The sequence below is a fragment of the Aquarana catesbeiana genome, linkage group LG02, assembly GCF_042186555.1.
Source record: "Aquarana catesbeiana isolate 2022-GZ linkage group LG02, ASM4218655v1, whole genome shotgun sequence".
Classification (NCBI taxonomy): domain Eukaryota; kingdom Metazoa; phylum Chordata; class Amphibia; order Anura; family Ranidae; genus Aquarana; species Aquarana catesbeiana.
The window spans coordinates 187,724,490-187,743,939 of NC_133325.1; the positions used below are offsets into that span (position 1 = coordinate 187,724,490).

At 44.2% G+C, this 19,450-nt stretch overlaps 1 protein-coding gene across 5 annotated transcripts in view; it reads left to right on the top strand.

Annotated features, from left to right (window-relative positions):
- The window catches only part of KMT2D (lysine methyltransferase 2D), a 247,640-nt gene that overhangs the window by 188,981 nt on the left and 39,209 nt on the right, over positions 1-19,450 (top strand). For all 5 annotated transcript variants that reach the window (XM_073614049.1, XM_073614048.1, XM_073614051.1 and 2 more), the window contains 2 exons: positions 718-5,757; positions 9,154-9,291. In XM_073614049.1, the coding sequence (XP_073470150.1) occupies positions 718-5,757; positions 9,154-9,291 (5,178 nt within the window). The remainder of the gene's footprint in view (positions 1-717; positions 5,758-9,153; positions 9,292-19,450) is intronic.

A 19,450-nucleotide genomic window follows, 5' to 3' on the forward strand; every position in this document is an offset into this window, starting at 1 on the left:
ACCAATGTTTATCTATGAAATCATAGCAATGGTAAGTAATAACCAGAGGCAGCTTTGTGAATACAGCTGGAATACGTATCTCGGAGGCTGGCCGAAAGGCATTCCTGATTGGTCACAGCATCCTTGGCTATCTGCCAGTTCCACTGACAGCTTACAGGGGTTCCGCAGCTGCTTTTTGTATCCCTGCAATGGCTCCCCCAGCGTTCCAGTTATCCCAGCGGCTCTGATCGTGACAGGATCATCTCTTGTTGGCTGTGGACTCGCTCATGCTGTTTACATGCCTACCACTTGGAGACGTTTGTGAGTGCATATTATTCAATAAAACCATGCTGCATTAGCAGCTGCTTGGTGCTCCTCTCTCCCCTCCCTTTGCCTCTTTTATAAAATATAATAGCCTAAAAATTAGATAAAAAAAAAAATGTAAAGGATAAGTTCACCTTTTGAAAAAAATAAAAAACACTTGGGAGGTTTCTCTGGTTTTATTATATCCTCTCTAGTGTTCATAGGTCATATTTATTGCACAGAGTTTGTTGCTTAGGATCTCTACTATGAAACAACTGAAAATGTTTGAATACAGTTATTTTTGTACCCCTTTTATTGGTTATGTTCCCCCAACCTAACATGAAGTTGTACATACTAGAGGAGTTTTAAATTCTATATTTTTATTGTAGGCTTTTGATTGTTTTGTTAACTTTTTTTTTTTTTTCTTCTAAATAGGTGCGTAAACAGCAGAAGGAGCATACAAATTTAATGACCGAATACCGGAATAAGCAGCAACAACAACAGAGCTGTGGTGTACTTCCCAGTAGTCCCAACCAGAACTCTCGTGTTTTAACAAAGGCTCCAGGTCAAATGATTGCTGGACATAGTATGCAGCAAGCATCTGCCATGTCACACAACCAACTTGTTGGACAAGCTGGAGGTCTGCGTGGTCTGCAGACAAATTTAGCCATGCAAACACAGCATGGAACTTCTTTTGTGAAGTCTGTATCTCAACAACATCAAGCTCAAGGAAATAACCCAGCTCTTCCTGGAACCTCCAGTGGTTTCTACTCAACTGCTCCAAATCTGCAAGGTCTTACCTCTGAGCAAAGGATGATCCAAGAGCGTCAGCTTCAACAGCAAAGACTACAGCTAGCCCAGAAGCAGCAGCAACACCAAAATTTCCCACTGTCTTCTCAGAATAATTTGTCTCAAGCAATGTTGGCCAAGCAGCACGGACTGATGAGCAATTCACATGGGCTGGTGGTACAGCAAACCGCTTCTCAAACTTCGCAGACCCTTATAGGTCATCCTCAGGCATCTGTTTTACAACATCACACAGCTCAACAGAGACAGATGTTAATTGCGCAGCAGCGGGTTTTGGGATCTTCACCAATGGCTCAGCAACAAAATATTGTAGGGCCTCGTCTTGTTTTGTCACAGACTCAACAGAACTTGGTTGGAGTATCTCCTCATATGCAGCAGCAAACAGTGCTAAGTCAAGGAGGCAATACATTATCACAACTTCCAAGTACAGGACAGATGCAGCCCACAAACCAAAACCTCCCAGGTCATCCACAAAGTGTTCACACTCAGCAAATTATGAATTCTAAGGATATATCCATGACTGATGCCTCACTGCTTCAAGAGGGTACACTTGAAACACAAATACAGCAACAACAACAAACTTCAAGCACAGGAATTCCAGATCCTAATGAGTCACAGTCTCAAGAACAGTTAAGCCAGAATTCTTTGGTTTCCCTGAGCCAAGAAACAGATTTGCAGCCTTTGAAGTTATCAGGCAATGGGCAGCAGATAAACCAGTCTTCTGAACAGGAGCAGACTCTATTCAATTCAACAAGCCCATTGCAGCAGTCTGTAAGGCAGCAGCAGCAGAACGTTATCCTTTCTCCTCAACAACAAAACCTTGGGACTCAACTACCAAATCCTCCTCAACAAGCTCTCAGTCAGGAGAACACACACATGGCTTCTGCGACATCACAACAAACAAGTGTAATTCAGATGCAGAACACACTAGGACAAAATCCTGTGCAAGGACCGGGAAATGAACAGGCCAAACCTAATGTTGGACAACTCCTCTCACAACCCTTAGGTCAGCAAAGACCAAATCTAAGTGGGCAACAGGCTCCTTATGCTGCTAACCTGATGACTTTGCAGAACACCCAGCTCATGGCACAAATAAGGGCTCAGCTGCAGAGTATTATTGCAAAAAATCCCCAGCTGAGACACTTGACACCCCAACAATTGCACCAGTTGCAGGCCATTTTGATTCAACGACACCAACAGGCCCAGGCCCAAGCTCTTAGACAAGCTGCACAACAAGATAATGTGCAGTCTGTGGCATCACATGCTGTATTGTCAAATGGCACCCCTGGTAGTCAGACTCCATCTAGAGGTGTTTTCTCAGGTCAACAAGTTGGAACGGTTGGGGCTGAACAATTAAATTTTACGGAGGATAGCGCTTCTGTAACTGTACAGAAAATGGCACCAGAAAACACTGCTGAAATGCCACAGGCAAATGAACTTGATCGGAGCTCCTTGTTAAAATCTCCAGGTGTTGTAAGACATGTTGGTCAGAACCAAGAATCTTCTGCTGCTGCCCAGCATGCTCAGACTACAGCAAGTTTACGTCACTTGACCCAGCAACCTCCACCTCAATATAGAATGCCACAGCAAGTATCCTCCAATCAGCAACAGATGCCACAATATCAAATGCAACAGCAAGTACAACAACATCCACTTCAACAGAATCCAGCTCAGCTGCAGCAAACACAGCAGGTTCAGACACTTCAGCAAATACAAGCACAGCCTCAGACAACGCAAATGCAGCAACACCAAATACAGCAAGCTCAACAAATCCAACATCAGTTGCAACAAGTGCAGCAATCCCAACAATTCAAGCAGCAACAGTTGCAGCAACTTCAGCAAACACAGCTAGTACAACATCAGATTCCACAAGCTCCACCACAGCGTCCACAAGTGCAATTGCAACATTTACAACAAACACATCAAAACCAGATTACACAAATGCAGCAGACTCAGCAGCAAGTACAGCATCAGGTGCAAGCACAACCACTGCAGCAAATTCAGTCTCCCCAGCAAGCGCTGCAGCTGCAACAAGCTCAACAGCAGCAGCAGCAGCTTCAGCAGTTAAAGCAAACCCAACAACAGCTTCAACAGTTTCAACAAAGTCATCAGCAGACTCAGCCATCCATACAAACACAGCAGCAAATTCAGCCATCACAGCAGGCACAACAAATCCAACCAGTGTCACAACCTCAACAGATACAACAAATGATCCAGACACAGCAGCAGCCACAACAAACATCACAACAAATTCAACAGCAGATTCAGCAGCTGCAGCATCAACTGCAGCAAATTCAGCAATTGCAAACACAACAACTTCAGCAGTTGCAGCAAGCACAGCAAACACAGCCATTGCAGCAGTCACAACTTCAGCAGTTGCAACAGGCACATCAGCAACTCCAGCAATTACAGCAACAACAGCAGCAGCAACTTCAACAGTTGCAGCAAGTTCAACAGCAGCAGAAGCTCCAGCAATTGCAGCAGGTTCAACAACAGCTACAGCAACTACAGCAATTGCAGCAAACTCAGCAGCAGCAACCATTGCAACCCACACAGCAGCAGCAACAGCAGCTCCAGCAATTGCAACAAACTCAACAGCAGCATCTTCAACAGTTACAGCAAAACCCACAACAATTGCAACTGTTACAGCAACAACTTTTGCAACAAGCACAGCAGCAACAGCAAATACAACAACTTCAACAAAAACAGCAACAGGTACAGCTTGCTCAGCAAACACAGCAGGTTTTAGATACACAACAATTGCAGCAAATGCAGCAATTACAGCAAACACAACAGCAACATCATATGCAACAGATGATCCAAACACAGCAACAAATGTTGCAACAGTCACCCCTGCAGCAGGTTAAGCAACATCTATTGCCACATTTGCAGCAAACTACATCTCCAGCTCAGCAACATTTGCAAGGGCAACAAAAACCCCAGTTGGATTCAGCTACACTGCAGAGTGAGGGACAGCAGGAATTGACTCAGTTGCCACACATACTTCAGCTTTCATCGTCACAGCAAACAGAAAACAAGCAGCAAGATGTACAGCATCCTCAACAGACCGATATTGCACAACAAACTGATCAGATGCTTGAATCCCAAAGTAAAGAATCAACCCAATCAGGGGAACAAAATCTGGTGCAACAACTGCCACAAAATGAAACACAGCAGACTCCGCAATTACAGGGACAGCATCTGTCACTGTCATCTTACCCAGGGTTGCCACAACAGATTACTAGTCAGCAAGAGCATTTACAACATGTCCAACATGCACAGCAGCAAACGCCGCAGGCATCTCATTTGCAGCAGAGTTCACAGAGTCAAGCAGTGCCACAACTCCAGCAGCAGCCACAGACTCAATCGACTACAGTGTTGCCACAGTTTCAGCACCAGGTACCACAACAGCAGCATGTTCAGCAGCCTCAACAGTTGCAGACTCAAAGCAAAAACACACAGATACAACTGCAACAACTTCAGAATATAAAAGTACAACAGCAGCTTATACAACAAGTAGCAACACAGAACCCACAACAGATTCAACAAATGGGACAAGCACAAAATCAAATGCAGCAGTTACAACTGAAACAGCAAGGTCACCATAAACAAGCTATGCAAATGCAATTGCAGCTACAGCAGGCACAGCTACAGTTAACTCAGCAGCAGTCTCATGATGTAAAAAGTCAGTTGCAGCAAAGTGTAGTTCAGGTGCCACAGAGGCAACAAACACAGCCACAACAGTCTTCTCAAGGTCAGCCCCACACTGTTCAACAGTTGAAACAAAAAATGCAGCAACAGAAGTTACAGCAGTTTCAGCAAGTGCAACATATCCTGCAGCTGAAACAGCAGATGCTCAATCAACCACCCCAGAGACAGCTTCAATTACAGCAGCAGCTTCAAATGCATTTACAGCAGCTACGTCAGCAGCAAGCACAGTTACAACTTGAGAGCTTACAGGAGCCAAAGAAAGAGCCTCCTGATCCTCCTGCTCCATGTTCAGGAACAGCAATAACATCAAAGCCAGAGAGTCAGAGCAGTTCCCCAGAACAACATATTCAGACTTCTCAGCCTAGCATTGATTTGCCTGAAGCAGCATCCAACCAGAACCAAAATTCAGAATCTCCACTCTCTAGTACACCAACTGCTGTTGAAAATGAAACCGCAGTTCAGGAGACTGATGCACCAGTTATTAAATCAACAGAGGTGACAGACTGTGACACTGCTAGCAAGGAATCCAAAGGTACTGGATCTCCCAATGAGGTTGTTGGCCGGTCAGGCCCTGATGACACTGAGGACATGCAGATAAAGACATCTTCTCAGGAAGAAAGCATGGAAACCGAAGATCAGCCCAAACAAGAAATTGTTACAAATCCTCCACAAGAAAACCCTGAAAGGACGCAGGCACCTAAGCCTCTTAAAGAAGAGTCTGTGGAGGAAGGTGCTGCTGGTAATCAGGACCTAAAATGCGAAGCAAATGGTGACCCAGCATCTGTTGGAGCCAAAGGAGAGGCCGGGCATCTCTTGCTGCAGAAACTGCTGCGTGCTAAGACTGTGCAGCTTGCTTCACAGCGCTCCACAGAAGGCATTCATACAGACATCAATGGACACATAGACAGCAAATTGGCAGTTTTGGAACAGAAGTTAGCAGCACCTCGTAATAAAGACGTAAGTTTACCGTTTGTCATTTTGTTGATCATTCACTTAAGGTGTAGTTTAAAAGTTCCTAGAGCACTCTTGCTGTCAATTTGCTCTTTCTGTGCTTTTGACATGAATGGGAGAATTCATCTACACATGACAACAGATGTGCAAGCAGAAATAGTATATTTTCACAGATGTTGCATATCTCTGTTCAAGCCAAGGTTTTCCTCTTACTGGAGTAGTTCATAATACTTCTCTCTCTCTAATATATAATATATATATATATATATATATATATATATATATATATATATATATATATTTGTAGTAATATGCTGTATGCACTTGCATAAGACAATGCAATAAAAAGGTTTAGCGAACCTGTTCTGGTGTCTGTATTGTGTATATACAACAGTCACAGTGCATCCGGAAATTATTCACAGCGCTTAACTTTTTCCACATTGTGTTATGTTACAGCCTTATTCCAAAAGAGATTAACCACTTCCCTCCCGCCCACGTCATATGACGTCCTGGGCTTTGGGTGGGTATATCTGAAGTTACAGACATCATTCAGATATTGCCGGTTTCAGCCGGCGAATCTCTACACCATAGGAACGATCATAGCGGCCGTTCTGCCGCTTGATTGTTCCTATGGGAGGCGAGAGGGGACGTGTGTGTGTGTCGTCGCCGTCGCCCCCCCCCCCCCCCCCCGCCGCCGCCGCCCTCCGGTGCTTGCTCCGACTCACCGTTACTATCGGTGAGGAGGAGAGCGGATGCGCCGGATGTAGATCATAGAGATTTCCGGTGGACCAGATGGTCGCCGGAGTCTCTATGATCATCGGAGGCCGGGCGCGATGTTATGACGTCACGCCCGGCCTCTCCATTCAAAAAACGGCGCCGCTTCGGCTGGAAATTTTTTTTATTTCAGGCTTCCCAGCCTAGTGGTAAGATATGGGGTCTTATTGACCCCATAGCTCACTATTAAGAGGACCTGTCATGTCATATTCCTATTACAAGGGATGTTTACATTCCTTGTAATAGGAATAAAAGTGATCAAAAATGTGTGTTGTTTTTTTTTTTCAAAAAAGTGTCAAAATAAAAAAAACAAAATATAATTATCAATAAAAAAAAAAAAAAAAAAGTTTAAAGCGCCGCTGTGCCCGTGTGCTCGCACGCAGAAGCGAACGCATACGTAAGTCCCGCCCACATATGAAAACGGTGTTCAAACCATACATGTGAGGTATCGCCGCGAACGTTGGAGCGAGAGCAATCATTTTGTCACTAGACCCCCTCTGTAACTCAAAACATGTAACCAGTAAAAAAATTTCAAGCATAGCCTATGGGGATTTTTAAGTACCGAACATTGGCGCCATTCTACGAGCGTGTGCAATTTTGAAGCGTGACATGTTAGGTATCTATTTACTCGGCGTAACTTCATCTTTCACAATATGCAAAAACATTGCGCTAACTTTACTGTTTTGGGGTTTTTTTTGTAAAACACAAAACTGTTTTTTTTCCCAAAAAAAAAAACGTGTTCGAAAAATTCCTGCGCAAATACCGTGTGAGATAAAAAGTTGCAACAACTGCCATTGTATTCTCTAGGGTCTTTGCTAAAAAAACATATATAATGTTTGGGGGTTCTATGTACTTTTCTAGCAAAAAAATGATGATTTTTTACATGTAGGAGAGAAGTGTCAGAATTGGCCTGGTAAGGAAGTGGTTAAATTCATTATTTTCCTCAAAATTCTGCAAACAATACACCATAACGACAACGTGAAAACAGTTTGTTTGAAATCTTTGCAAGTTTATTAAAAATAAAAAACAAAAAATCACATTGGTACATAAGTATTCACAGCCTTTGCTCAATACTTTCTTGAAGCACCTTTAGCAACAATTACAGCTTCAAGTCTTTTTGAGTATGATGCTACAAGCTTGGCACACCTATTTTTGGGCAGTTTCTTCCATTCTTCTTTGCAGGACCTCTCAAGCTCCATCAGGTTGGATTGGGAGTGTGGGTGCACAGCCATTTTCAGATCTCTCCAGAGATGTTCAGTCGGGTTCAAGTCTGGGCTCTGGCTGGGCCACTTAATGACACTCTGAGTTGTCCTGTAGCCAATCCTTTGTTTGGCTGTGTGCTTTGGGTCGTTGTCCTGTTGAAAGATGAACCTTTGCCCCAGTCTGAGGTCCAGAGCGCTCTGGAGCAGGTTTTAATCAAGGGTGTCTGTGTGCATTGCTGCATTTTTCTTTCCCTCGATCCTGACTAGTCTCAGTTTCTGCCACTGAAAAGCATCCCCACAGCATGATGCTGCCACCACCATGTGTCACTGTAGTGATGGTATTGACCTGGTTATGAGCAGTACCTGGTTTCCTCCAGACCTGACTCTTGCCATTCAGGCCAAAGAGTTCAGTCTAAGTTTCATCAGACCAGATATTTTTGTTTCTCACAGTCAGAGTCCTTCAGGTGCCTTTTGGCTAATTTCAGGCGGGCTGTCATATGACTTTTACTGAGAAGTGGCTTCTGTCTGGTCACTCTACCATACAGGCCTGATTGGTGGCATGCTGCAGAAATGGTTGTTCTGGAAGGTTCTCTTCCCTCCACAGAGAAACGCTGGAGCTCTGTCAGAGTGACCATCGGGTTCTTGGTTACCTCCCTGACTAAGGCCCCTCTCCCCTGACCGCTCAGTTTGGGTGAATGGCCCGCTCTAGGAAGAGCCCTGGTGGTTCCAATCTTCTTCCATTTACGGATGATGGAGGCCAATTTAGGACCTTCAATGCTGCAGAAATTTTTCTGTACCCTTCCCCAGATCTGTGCCCCGATACAGTCCTGTGTGGGAGAACTGCAGACAATTGAACTTCATGGCTTGGGTTGTGTTCTAAAATGCACTTGTAATTCTATAGACGAGTGTGTGCCTTTCCAAATCATCCAGTCAACTGAATTTACTACAGATGGACTCCAAGTTGTAGTAACATCTCAAAGATGATCAGTGGAAATGATGCACCTGTTCTCAATTTTTAGTGTCATTCTTTTTAATATTTATAAATTTGCAAAGATTTCAAATAAACTTTTCATGTTGTCATTAGGGGGTATTGTTTGTAGAGTTTTGAGGAAAAAAATGAATTTAATCTTATTTTGGAATAAGGCTGTAACAGAACAAAATGTGAACAAAGTGAAGCGCTGTGAATACTTCCTGGATGCACTGTAATTGTATAGGCAGAAAGCAAGTTCGATGGTAATGAAATTACATCAGGCGGACAAGCTGCACAGAAAGTAGGAGACCTAGAAGGAACAAGGACAAGAAAGAAAAGGCCCTAAGATTGAAAGAAAACCATAGACCGGGTAGTTGGTGATAGGGAGGAGGGAAAGATGGAAGCCGTTTCAGGTGCATAGAGATGATGTCAATGGTTTTTTTTTTTGTTTTTAAGGACCCTTGTGCAAAAAAAGCTGTACCGAAGCCAAAAAGGACACAGAAGACTAATGAAAAAGTACCAAATTCTCGTAAAAAGATAAGGAGAGAGGACAGCTTAAAATCTCCAGATGCTATTGTGAAGCAGCTGAAACAGGTAAGTGTAATATTATTGTGTTAGTCAGATATGACCTATTGTATATGAACATTCATACTTCACACTCTGAGGAGTCCCACAGGTAGCTTGATTGCTATTCTGGTATCATGCACATTCCCTTGTTTCCCAATACAAGGTGGGAATCCCTATCACATAGAAACTTTCAATTTAAACGTACGGTCCTTTTCAGTGTGGAGCTGTCGATTCCAATTTCTTTCTCATTCATTAAATCATGCAGTCTTTTTCCTACGAGTTATACTACCATCTGCTGAAGGATTGGAGACTTGCAAACCGTAGACCAGCCTTGAATAACCCCTCATTCTACCAGCATGCCTGTTTGTTGCTGGTGTCCTATGAGAACAGATGTTGCTTCAGCTCTGCTATGTGAAAGACTTATTTATAATATATTTATAAACTTCTTTTACTTTATAGTACAGTACAGGACAGTCTGTCAATCATAACAGATGGGTTATATGCTGCATTCAGGTGAGTGGACCAAACCACTCAAAGCTTTAACACTCCCACATATAACACCTCCCACCATGTGATCCTCAATTTCTTGCTAGTGTGTTTAGGTGATGGATGTGGGAGAGCAGATGGTTCTTAGCATGCGCAATGATTTCTTCTATGAAGACAAATTACAAACTGCACCAGGCCATTGCGGTTGATGGTGTCTATTTTCTTTATCAGTGCCCTTCGGCTTTGTGCCACAAGGACTGTACTCCGGACCCTATGCAAAAATGGGAGCTGGGCTAGCCTGTAATGTGACTGCACTAGAACCAGCAAACAGGCGTTGCTCCTGGGTTTTTGAAACAGCATGCGAGTCACATCTGGGTGCTCTACAGCAGTGGTTCTCAACCCTGTCCTCAAGTACCCCCAAGCCATGTTTGCAGGTTCTCCTTTGTCTTGCACAGGTGCTTTAAATCGGAGCCAATGGCTTGGTATTTTGGACAGCTATTTTATCTAAGAGAAATTCCCAAAATATGGCCTGTTGGGGGTACTCGAGGACAGGGTAGAGAACCACTGCTCTACAGGTCTGAGACTGAGATCCAACTGTTGGGCAACCCAGTCCTTGAAAATCCCCCCCCCCCCAATTGGACATTGGAGAGGGTATAGTACAGACTGAGGACACAGCAAACAGCTCTTCCCTGGGGTTGAGTCATCCCTGGGGTTGAGTAAGGGTAGGGTAAGTAGAGTTCCAGACCATCAGAAGCTGTCTTGTGCAGTCTTTCCAGCTTCCTAAATGCCTGATGAATGGAGCAGCCGTATGGATTAGCAGACTCCTTGTATGAGCCAGCCCCTGCCAGCGGTATATACTCTTAAGGTTGTTGCATTCACATTGTGCAGGCACCATTTTTGCTTGCTAGGGTGCACATGAACTGCTATTTTGCCGCTCTTATCCTTTCTAGGGCACATGCGCAGGTGACATCTTGATCTTCTACAGTCCAGGTACAGTGGCCATTTCACACAGGTGTGGGCACCATTCCTTACAGAGGGCATTATAGCCCCACACATGACTTCAAATGGGTTTCTTCTGCCGAACAAGGCTTGTGTGCAGTTATCACCTGAATCTGGCTATACCTTCAGGGGATAGGGCACCATGCAGAAAGTCTCCAGTTCTGATGCCTGAGAGCTATAACGAAGCACTCTCAACACAAGGAAATTGACTGAGATGTGGCCATTGTTCTGTCCCATGCTGGAGACCAGAAATCTGAGATTTCTGCCCCGATGAGACAATCAAGCTCCCCGCGTCCTCAGAATTGGAGGCAGCATGGTCAATTACATCTGATTCCTGCAAAACAAACTAAGCTCTTGTCAGCGCTACAGAAAAAAGTGGCCCACCAGATACAATAGTTAATGCAAAGGCTCAGGGCAGGTTTGTCTTCAATCTTGTCAATGTAAATGTGTATACGTGTAGCCACCACTGATGGCCTCAACGTCACACACTGAATCGGTCTTGCTGCCTTCTTCAAATCAGGGAAAGCCAGTACTCTAATACAAGCATAGGAAGAAAGCCCACTAGCCTAGTGCATCATCATAGGATTCTTTAATAGATAAATGCCATTATACCCTCAAAGAAACGCAGTGAATGTAACATTTCCCAACAAGCCACCAGAAGTGTGTTCAACCGCCTACATGTTTCAAGGACAATGCCCTCTTCCTCCATAGCCCATCTGATTGTACCATACAGGACCCTCCACATGTTTTTTTGGTACTTCATTACTTGCTACAAAACTGAGGATGCCATGGTGGGAGAAGTTACATATGTGAGTTTTTTAAAGTTTTTATAGTGGTGTTGCCAGTGTTCAGTCACCTGAAGGTATAAGCATATGTAACCCATCTTTGATTGATGACCTATGTCCTGTTACTGTACTCCGAGGATTTTACAGGCAAGTAAAAAATACAGTACTGCTTGAACCTTTTTTTTTTCTTTAATTTGAATTAGATTTTTCTTCTAAATTCAAGACACTCTGTATACAGGCCACCATTGGACTGGTCATAGCAGTTGTAGCCTAGAAGTGACCCTTGGGGCACCGGTTTCTGCATAGGGAGTGTACAAAACACTCTGTTATGGCAAAAGTTAGCACTTTTCACTGTCCAGACCTGCTGGTTTCCTCAGCACTTTCCTGTCTCTGAAGACTACATGCGTCTCTGAGCACCTTTCACATTCTTTCTATCGTGGGTTTTACTATTGAAGGCATTAGCGCTGTGGCTGAGTGCTGTCATCCACAAGGAAACAGCCATTGAAACTTTGTTACAGGGTTACAGTTAGTCTTTATTACTGGATACACAGAACCCCCTTAATTCGTGTCCATTCAGTGAGTACACCACAGGGGATTACCCTTGCTTAGTTATGCAGGTTTACTGAAAGTCCATCACAGGCCCAGAGCAAAGTTTCTCTTTAAGTTATTGGTTGCTCCCTTGCATCCAAGCACCTGAATTCTGTCATCCAAAACCTGACAGCAGATTTCGATGCTCCCCAAAGGTTGTGCCTACACGCTGTGTGAAAACCTGATGTACCAGGTACTAATATCTCTTCAGACACCACTTGAAGACCAGGCCTTTTCTGGAACTTTTTGTTTAACCACTTTAGCCCCTGAGGATTTGGCAGCTCAATGACCGGACGACTTTTTACAATTTGGCACTGCGCTGCTTTAACTGGTAATTGCGCGGTCATGCAATGTTGTACCCAAACAAAATTTGCGTCCTTTTTTTTACCACAAATGGAGCTTACTTTTGATGGTATTTGATTGCCTTTGCAATTTTTATTTTTTTTAATTTTTTTGCGATATAAACGGAAAAAGACCGAAAATTTTGAAAAGGAAATGTTTTCTACTTTGTTATAAAAAAAAAATTAATAAACTCAATTTTAGTCATACATTTAGGCCAAAATGTATTCAGCCACACGTCTTTGGTAAAAAAAGAAGTCAATAAGCATATATATATATTGGTTTGCGCAAAAGTTATAGCGTCTACAAACTAGGGTTTGTAGGGAATTTATGCAGCTTTTAGTTTGACTGCTTGTCTTATCTCATTTCATGAGGTGCTAAAATGGCAGGGCAGTACAACCCCCCCCCCCCCCCCCAAATGACCCCATTTTGGAAAGTAGACACCCCAAGGAAATTGCTGAGAGGCATGTTAAGCCCATTGAATATTTTATTTTTTGTCACAAGTGATTAAAAAAATGAGTTGTCACTAAATGATATATTGCTCACACATGGCATGGTTATATGTGGAATTACACCCTAAAATACATTCTGCTGCTTCCCCTGAGTATGGAGATACCTCATGTGTGAGACTTTTTGGGAGCCTAGCCGCATACAGGACCCCGAAAACCAATCACCGCCTTCATGATTTCTAAGGGTGTAAATTTTAGATTTCACTCCTCACTACCTATCATAGTTTAGAAGGCCATAAAATGCCAAGATAGCACAAACCCCTCCGAGCCCCCCCCCCCAAGATGATCCCATTTCGGAAATTAGACACCCCAAGCTATTTGATGAGGCATGTTGCGTCCATGGAATATTTAATATTTTGCCACATGTTGCAGGAAAATTAATTATTATTTATTTATTTATTTTTTTTAAACAAAGTTGTCACTAAATGATCTATTGCTCAAACCTGCCATGGGCATATGTGAAATTACACCCCAAATTACATTCTGATGCTTCTCCTGAGTACGGGGATACCTCGTGTGTGAGACTTTTTGGGAGCCTAGCCGTGTACGGAAGCGCCGACTTCAGGCTTTCTAAGGGCGTACAATGGTGATTTCCCTTCCTCACTACCTATCACAGTTTCAGAGACCCTGAAATATCAAGATGGCACACCCCCCCCCCCCCCCCCATACTCAGGAGAAGCAGCAGAATGTATTTTGGGGTGTACTTTCACATATACCCATGGCATGTTTGAGCAATAGATCATTTAGTGACAACTTTGTGCAAAAAAAAAAAAAAAAAATTTCATTTTCCCGCAATTTCTGGCAAAATATAAAATATTCCATGGACTCAACTTGCCTCTCATCAAATAGCTTAGGGTGTTTACTTTTCAAAATGGGGTCATTTGGGGGGGTTTTGTGCTACCTTGGAATTTTATGGCCTTCAAAACTGTGATAGGTAGTGAGGAGTAAAATCAAGGGGGGGGGGAGGGGGAGGAGGAGGAGGGGGGAAAAGAGGGAGTAGGAGCTTAGGAGGTGATCCCATGCTGAGTGTGGGGTTGAAAGGGCGGAAGAGGGGGTGAGAATAACACCAGCTGCCCTCTCCGCAGCCTATGTTGTGGAACCATTCCTGTGTGTCACCATTAGCGTGGTACTGATTTAGCCTTTAGTAGGTTCCAGGTAAATTTATCCGGTGTATCCATTCGGAGAGAGTCGGTGCCGCTGTCGATCGCCAATGAATTGGTACGCACATCCTAGCCGCATTCATCATATGTAATGCGATCGATTATAGTATTGCTTTTTAGGTATCTCAGATAAGTGCAAGAGATACTGTGCCGGAGAATACTCCAACGGGAGAGAGGACACCTTCGTTATCACCTCGTACTTTCCGCCAATAAGGTTGCAGTGATGGACAACTCCACCAAATATGAATGTAGGAGCCCGTCTCCCTACCACATCTCCAGCATTGCTCCGGCACAGTAGATGAAAATTTGTATTATGTCTGGTGTTCTATACCAGCGTGTTCTCAATTTATAGCCATTCTCTTGTACTGAAACGTTTAAAGAACCCTTGTGGAGATAGAAATTGATCCTGTCCCAACTTCCCTCCTCTCTATTCCTGCCAAGCACCGACTCCCAGTAGGCCTGCTCCGAGCGTAAGCTTTTTGGTGTTTTTTCGTGAAGCGAAGCGTAAAGTGCTGAGGTAACATGCCTCTGTGGGGGTGCGCTTGAACACAGCGATTCCAGAATTGTAGGGTTCCTAGTGAAACCTCCTCTACGTGCTGGATCGTCTAGGAAGTGCCTAAGCTGAGTATAGGACCAAAACGGGAACGAGCCCATATTAGAGAATGCTGCAAGTTCAGTTTGGCGTAGGAAACGGCCTCTACAAAAGAAATGCTAGGCTAACATCTCCACGTATGGCCATTCTGTTTCCACAAAGGTTCTCGTTAAACCCGGAGGAAAGTCCGGGTTGTTATGAACTGGAGTAATTGGGCATATTTTTGCATACACCGCATATTTGGCACAGGCCCTATTAAAGGCGTTAAGTGTGGGGTTGATAAGTGGGTGTGTCAAGGTCGGGGGAGCTATATGTTCCCTAGTTGTCCACGGTAGGTATCGTAAGTCTGCCTTCGCGACCAGATTCTCCAGGCCTACCCAGTCCTTTACAGTGGCTATGTATCTTCCAATCGACTATACGCGCTAGATGGGCTGCCCAATAATATCGCTGCATGTCTGGAAGACTAATGCCTCCACCTCCTTTCGGTAGTGTCAATTTAGCCCTGCTTATCCTCGCAGTCTTCTTATGCCAAATGAAGGCACGACAGATGGAATTGTACATGCCAAAGAAGGAGGTAGGCAAGTGAATTGGTAAGGTTTGAATTTTATATAAAAGGCGTGGGAGGACTATCATTTTGAGGATGGACGACCGCCCAAATCAGGAGATATTCAGCTTATCCCAATTCTGAGTGTCTTGTCTTATCTTTTGTAGTTCTGTCAGAAAGTTCCTGCTGTATAGTTGCGATAGGTCAGCAGGTAATTGAATACCTATGTACTGTATGGCATCTGACCTCCATTTAAAGGGAAAGTTAATTTGGCACTGTTTGACTCTGGGGGCAAGGAGATATTCAATGCAAATGATTTGGTATAATCGATCTTTAAGTTTGAAACATTTTGAAAGTGGTTTAGGACTAGCAGAAGGTTGGGTAGTGACGTCAAGGGGGAAGTGAGGAAGAATAGTACGTCGTCCGCAAAAGCTGCAATTTTGAATTCCCGTTCTCGCACTTGTATGCCTCTGATGTCTGGGTTGGCCCGGATACATCGAAGGAGGGGTTCAAGCTAAAGAATATATAATAAGGGGCAACCTTGCCTAGTCCCGTTATGGATGGAGAAGGTGTCCGACAGGTGGCCATTGACTTTGACTTTTGCACTAGGGTTAGTATACAGGGACATGATGCGTGTCCGCATACATGGCCCAATCCCTATTGAGCCCAAGACAGCATCCATGTAGTCCCATGCCACCCTGTCGAACGCCTTCTCCGCGTCCAATGCAAGAAAAAAGCCCTTCTATTGTGAGGACGTAAGCCAGTAATGTAGGTTAATCGCTTTGATCGTGTTGTCCCTGGCTTCTCTTCCAGGGACAAACCCCACTTGGTCTAGGCCAACCCAGGCTGGCACATGGTAAGATAAACGAGAGGCTAATATCTTGCCAAATAGTTTCACATCTGAAAAATGAATTAAATGCTTTAAGGAAATTCGGAGATAGAAAATGAATTAAATGCTTTAAGGAAATTCGGAGATAGGATTCTGAGAATGTTTTATAGTATAAGGCTGTAAAGCCATCTGGGCCTGGGCTCTTGCCTGGCTTAGTAGCTTTTAATGCCTCCACAAATTCCTTTATGTGATAGTGGGGCCTCCAGTGCCTGGGAGTCTGCCTCAGATAAAGTGGTGGGACTGAATTTAAGTAAGAATTCTCGAATCAGCATGCCACGCCTAGTGAGTGGGACGCTGTCAAGGTTTCCAGATTGGAGGTTGTATAATTTGCTATGTCTTCATTTTTAGAATGAACCTTGCCTGTCCCGTCTACAATGTGATGGATTGTAGAAGCCACTATACGCTTCTGGGTAGCTCTAGCCAATAATCTACCTGGTTTGTTGCTTTGTTCATGGAACAATTTTTGTTACAAGGTGTTGCAACGCCTTGCCCTCTTATGTTGTTCATCCAATAAAAGAGAGCGCATTTCCACCAGTTCCTGCGATACATCGATTGCTAAGGTACGCTTATGTTGGGATTCTAATTTGCGTATCTTGGAGGATAGTTCAAGCACCAAGGCTTGATATTCTCTTTTTTTTCTCGCTGAGATTGCCAGTAATTGTCCTCTAATGACACACTTGTATGCCTCCCACTGTGTCATGGGAGAGACATCAGGAGTATCGTTGTGAAATAAGAAATCTCGGATCCCTTTTTTTAAAATCAACTAAATCTCCAAAGTCAGCCAGAGTGGACGCATCTAATCTCCAAAGTTTGGTGGTAGTGGCTGTTACTGGGAATACAAGGGTCATTGTGAAAGGGTGATGATCCGACAGTACCATAGTCTCAATAGTAGCCTCATGAAGATATGTCAAGTCTGATTGAGTTATAAACAGATAATCCAGTCTCGAGTATCGATTGTGTGGAGAGGGAAAAAAAAGGTATAGTGACGGTCTTTGGGATAGTGACCTGTTTAGTGTTAGGGCAATATACATTTGCCAATAGTGACCTATTTAGTGTTAGGGCAATATACATTTGCCAGAGTCAATGGCCTATTGTTCCAAGTACCTTTCAGCAAGATAAATCTCCCCTCTTGATCTATTAGCTGATCCTCTATGATCAAGGGAAAGGTTTTGGACAACAGGATGGAGACACCTTTGGATTCGCCTTGGGGTTGGTTGCATGAATGGCTACTGGGAACTGCTTATTTGAGAACTGTGGCACTGACCCCAACTTAAAGTGAGTTTCCTGTATGAAGAGTACTTGTGCTCTAAGTCTGTGAGCTTCCGATAACATGCTACTGCGTTTTTCTGGGATATTTAGACCTTTAGCATTGTGCAAGTATATTTTGAGAGAAAGAGGAGCTGAGCGTGCAACTAAGCTTGCCATGGTCAACCCTGTGGAGTTAACTCCGAGGGTTCGCCTCAAGGTAGATGAAGATAGGAGTGTGGGAGTGGAGAGGGCAGCTGGCGCGAAAGAAAGGGGGGAGAGTATGGAGGGTGACTATGAGAGGAGAGAGAAGGGGGGAGGGAAAAAAAAGGGGGGGGTACTTAGATTATAGGTGCAGGATGGGTGTACAAGGGAAGGGGTAAATGCTAGGTTGGGCTGAAGCTTGTCCCAGCTTGGGGCTGAGTGGATGTGGGGTTCTCTTATTATACTGAGAACTCGGGTAGCAATTACCGGAGGTGGAAACAGGCCTGCTAGTCTACCTAATTGAGGAGGGAAGGGGGAGTAGGAGGGAAGGGAAAGAGAACTGGCCGCTATCAAAGAGGAACCTGCCTCTCTGAGGTGGGGACAGAGGTCCAACACAAAACTGTATAACAGGGACAGCAAACCAGGGCATTCAGCCACTAACGTTTATCAGTTATGAAGGGCTTCAACATGTTGAGGCGAGGAGGGAACCAGGTGAGCTCCTCCCTTCTCGAAGGGGGAGGAAGAAGAGGCATCAGTCCCAGCCCCCCCAACACCCTAGGCCATTGGCTTGGGACCCCCTTTAAAGTTCCATGTTCGGACCTGGATATCTGCTTTGCCGTGAGACTCACCCCCCCAGGAACATCCCCATCCAGGTGAGGCTTTACTGATGTAACTTGTAGCCCGAATCTGGAGACATGCCTGTAGAGGCGAGCCCCCGACATGCCAGGACCATTTTAATTAGGGTATAAGTATATCAACCATGAACAACATTTTGTAAGTAAACAAGATCACGTCCAGCAGAGCCTTGTAGTTCAGTTTACCTCAATGGATGGTGTCAGCATACAAAAGACCATAGCTGTATCTAAATCTACAGACAAAGTTCTTTAAGATTTCCATACTCAGTCCTTTTGCCACGGTAATTACCTAGGCTGCAATCTATTTAGAAAAAGAGAAAAAAACTTAGTCCATGCCCACTGCTTGGGGACCCAGTCGGATAACCAAAAAATATTCCTTGGTGCTAAGTGAGTTTCTTCCCTGCTCAACTGGGTCTAGTTATTGATAAGTTCCTAGTTATTGTGCAGATGCCCAAGGTCATGGAAAAAAGTATAGTGCTCTTTGTGGTATTTATAAACCGGAGCATAAAGTTCCTTCATGTAAGCTGGTGAGCATTCTGATTTTTAGGTCCTCAGTTTTAATTTGCTCCATCCGATGGTGGTTACTTGACCTATTCGGCTGGAAGCTATCTGCAGAACTGTAGGTATACATTGTCTCTTGGACGGCACAAAATAATGAATCACAGTCCTCCATGGGCCTCTGAAAGCACTAGGTAATGTGTGAGTTCTGTAGTTCGTATGGATTAAGATGTTTATAGTACAAACGAACAACATGCACAAAAGAGGGCGAGTCATCTCCATACCGTAGAGCATTGTTTTTGGGGCCGTTGGCCAATGTCACAAAAACTTGCAACTTAAAATTACGCAAACGACCTTGGGCAAGTTGTTCATGCTGAGCTTGTCTTTTACCAACCAAGGAGAGAATGTGGGTAATCAACCAAAACAGGTTCTACTATTCTGTAATAAACAGGTTGTAATCTACTCACGGTACCACAGGACCCTCTGACGTGCAGGTGGACAGTCCCTGGGAGAAGGTATCTTTCGGGGCCAGAAAAACTGTGCTTAGTCTGATGTTCTCCTGTGGATCGATGATGGTACTGTTCCAGGGTCACGATCTGTTATGTCGTCCAGGCTTCTCTGCGAGGAATTCGATGTTGATCTGCGGCGCCTTTGCCTGTTACGATGCGAGCATGGGGTTAGCTCTTGCGCAATCTGGATCCACGGTTCGGGTC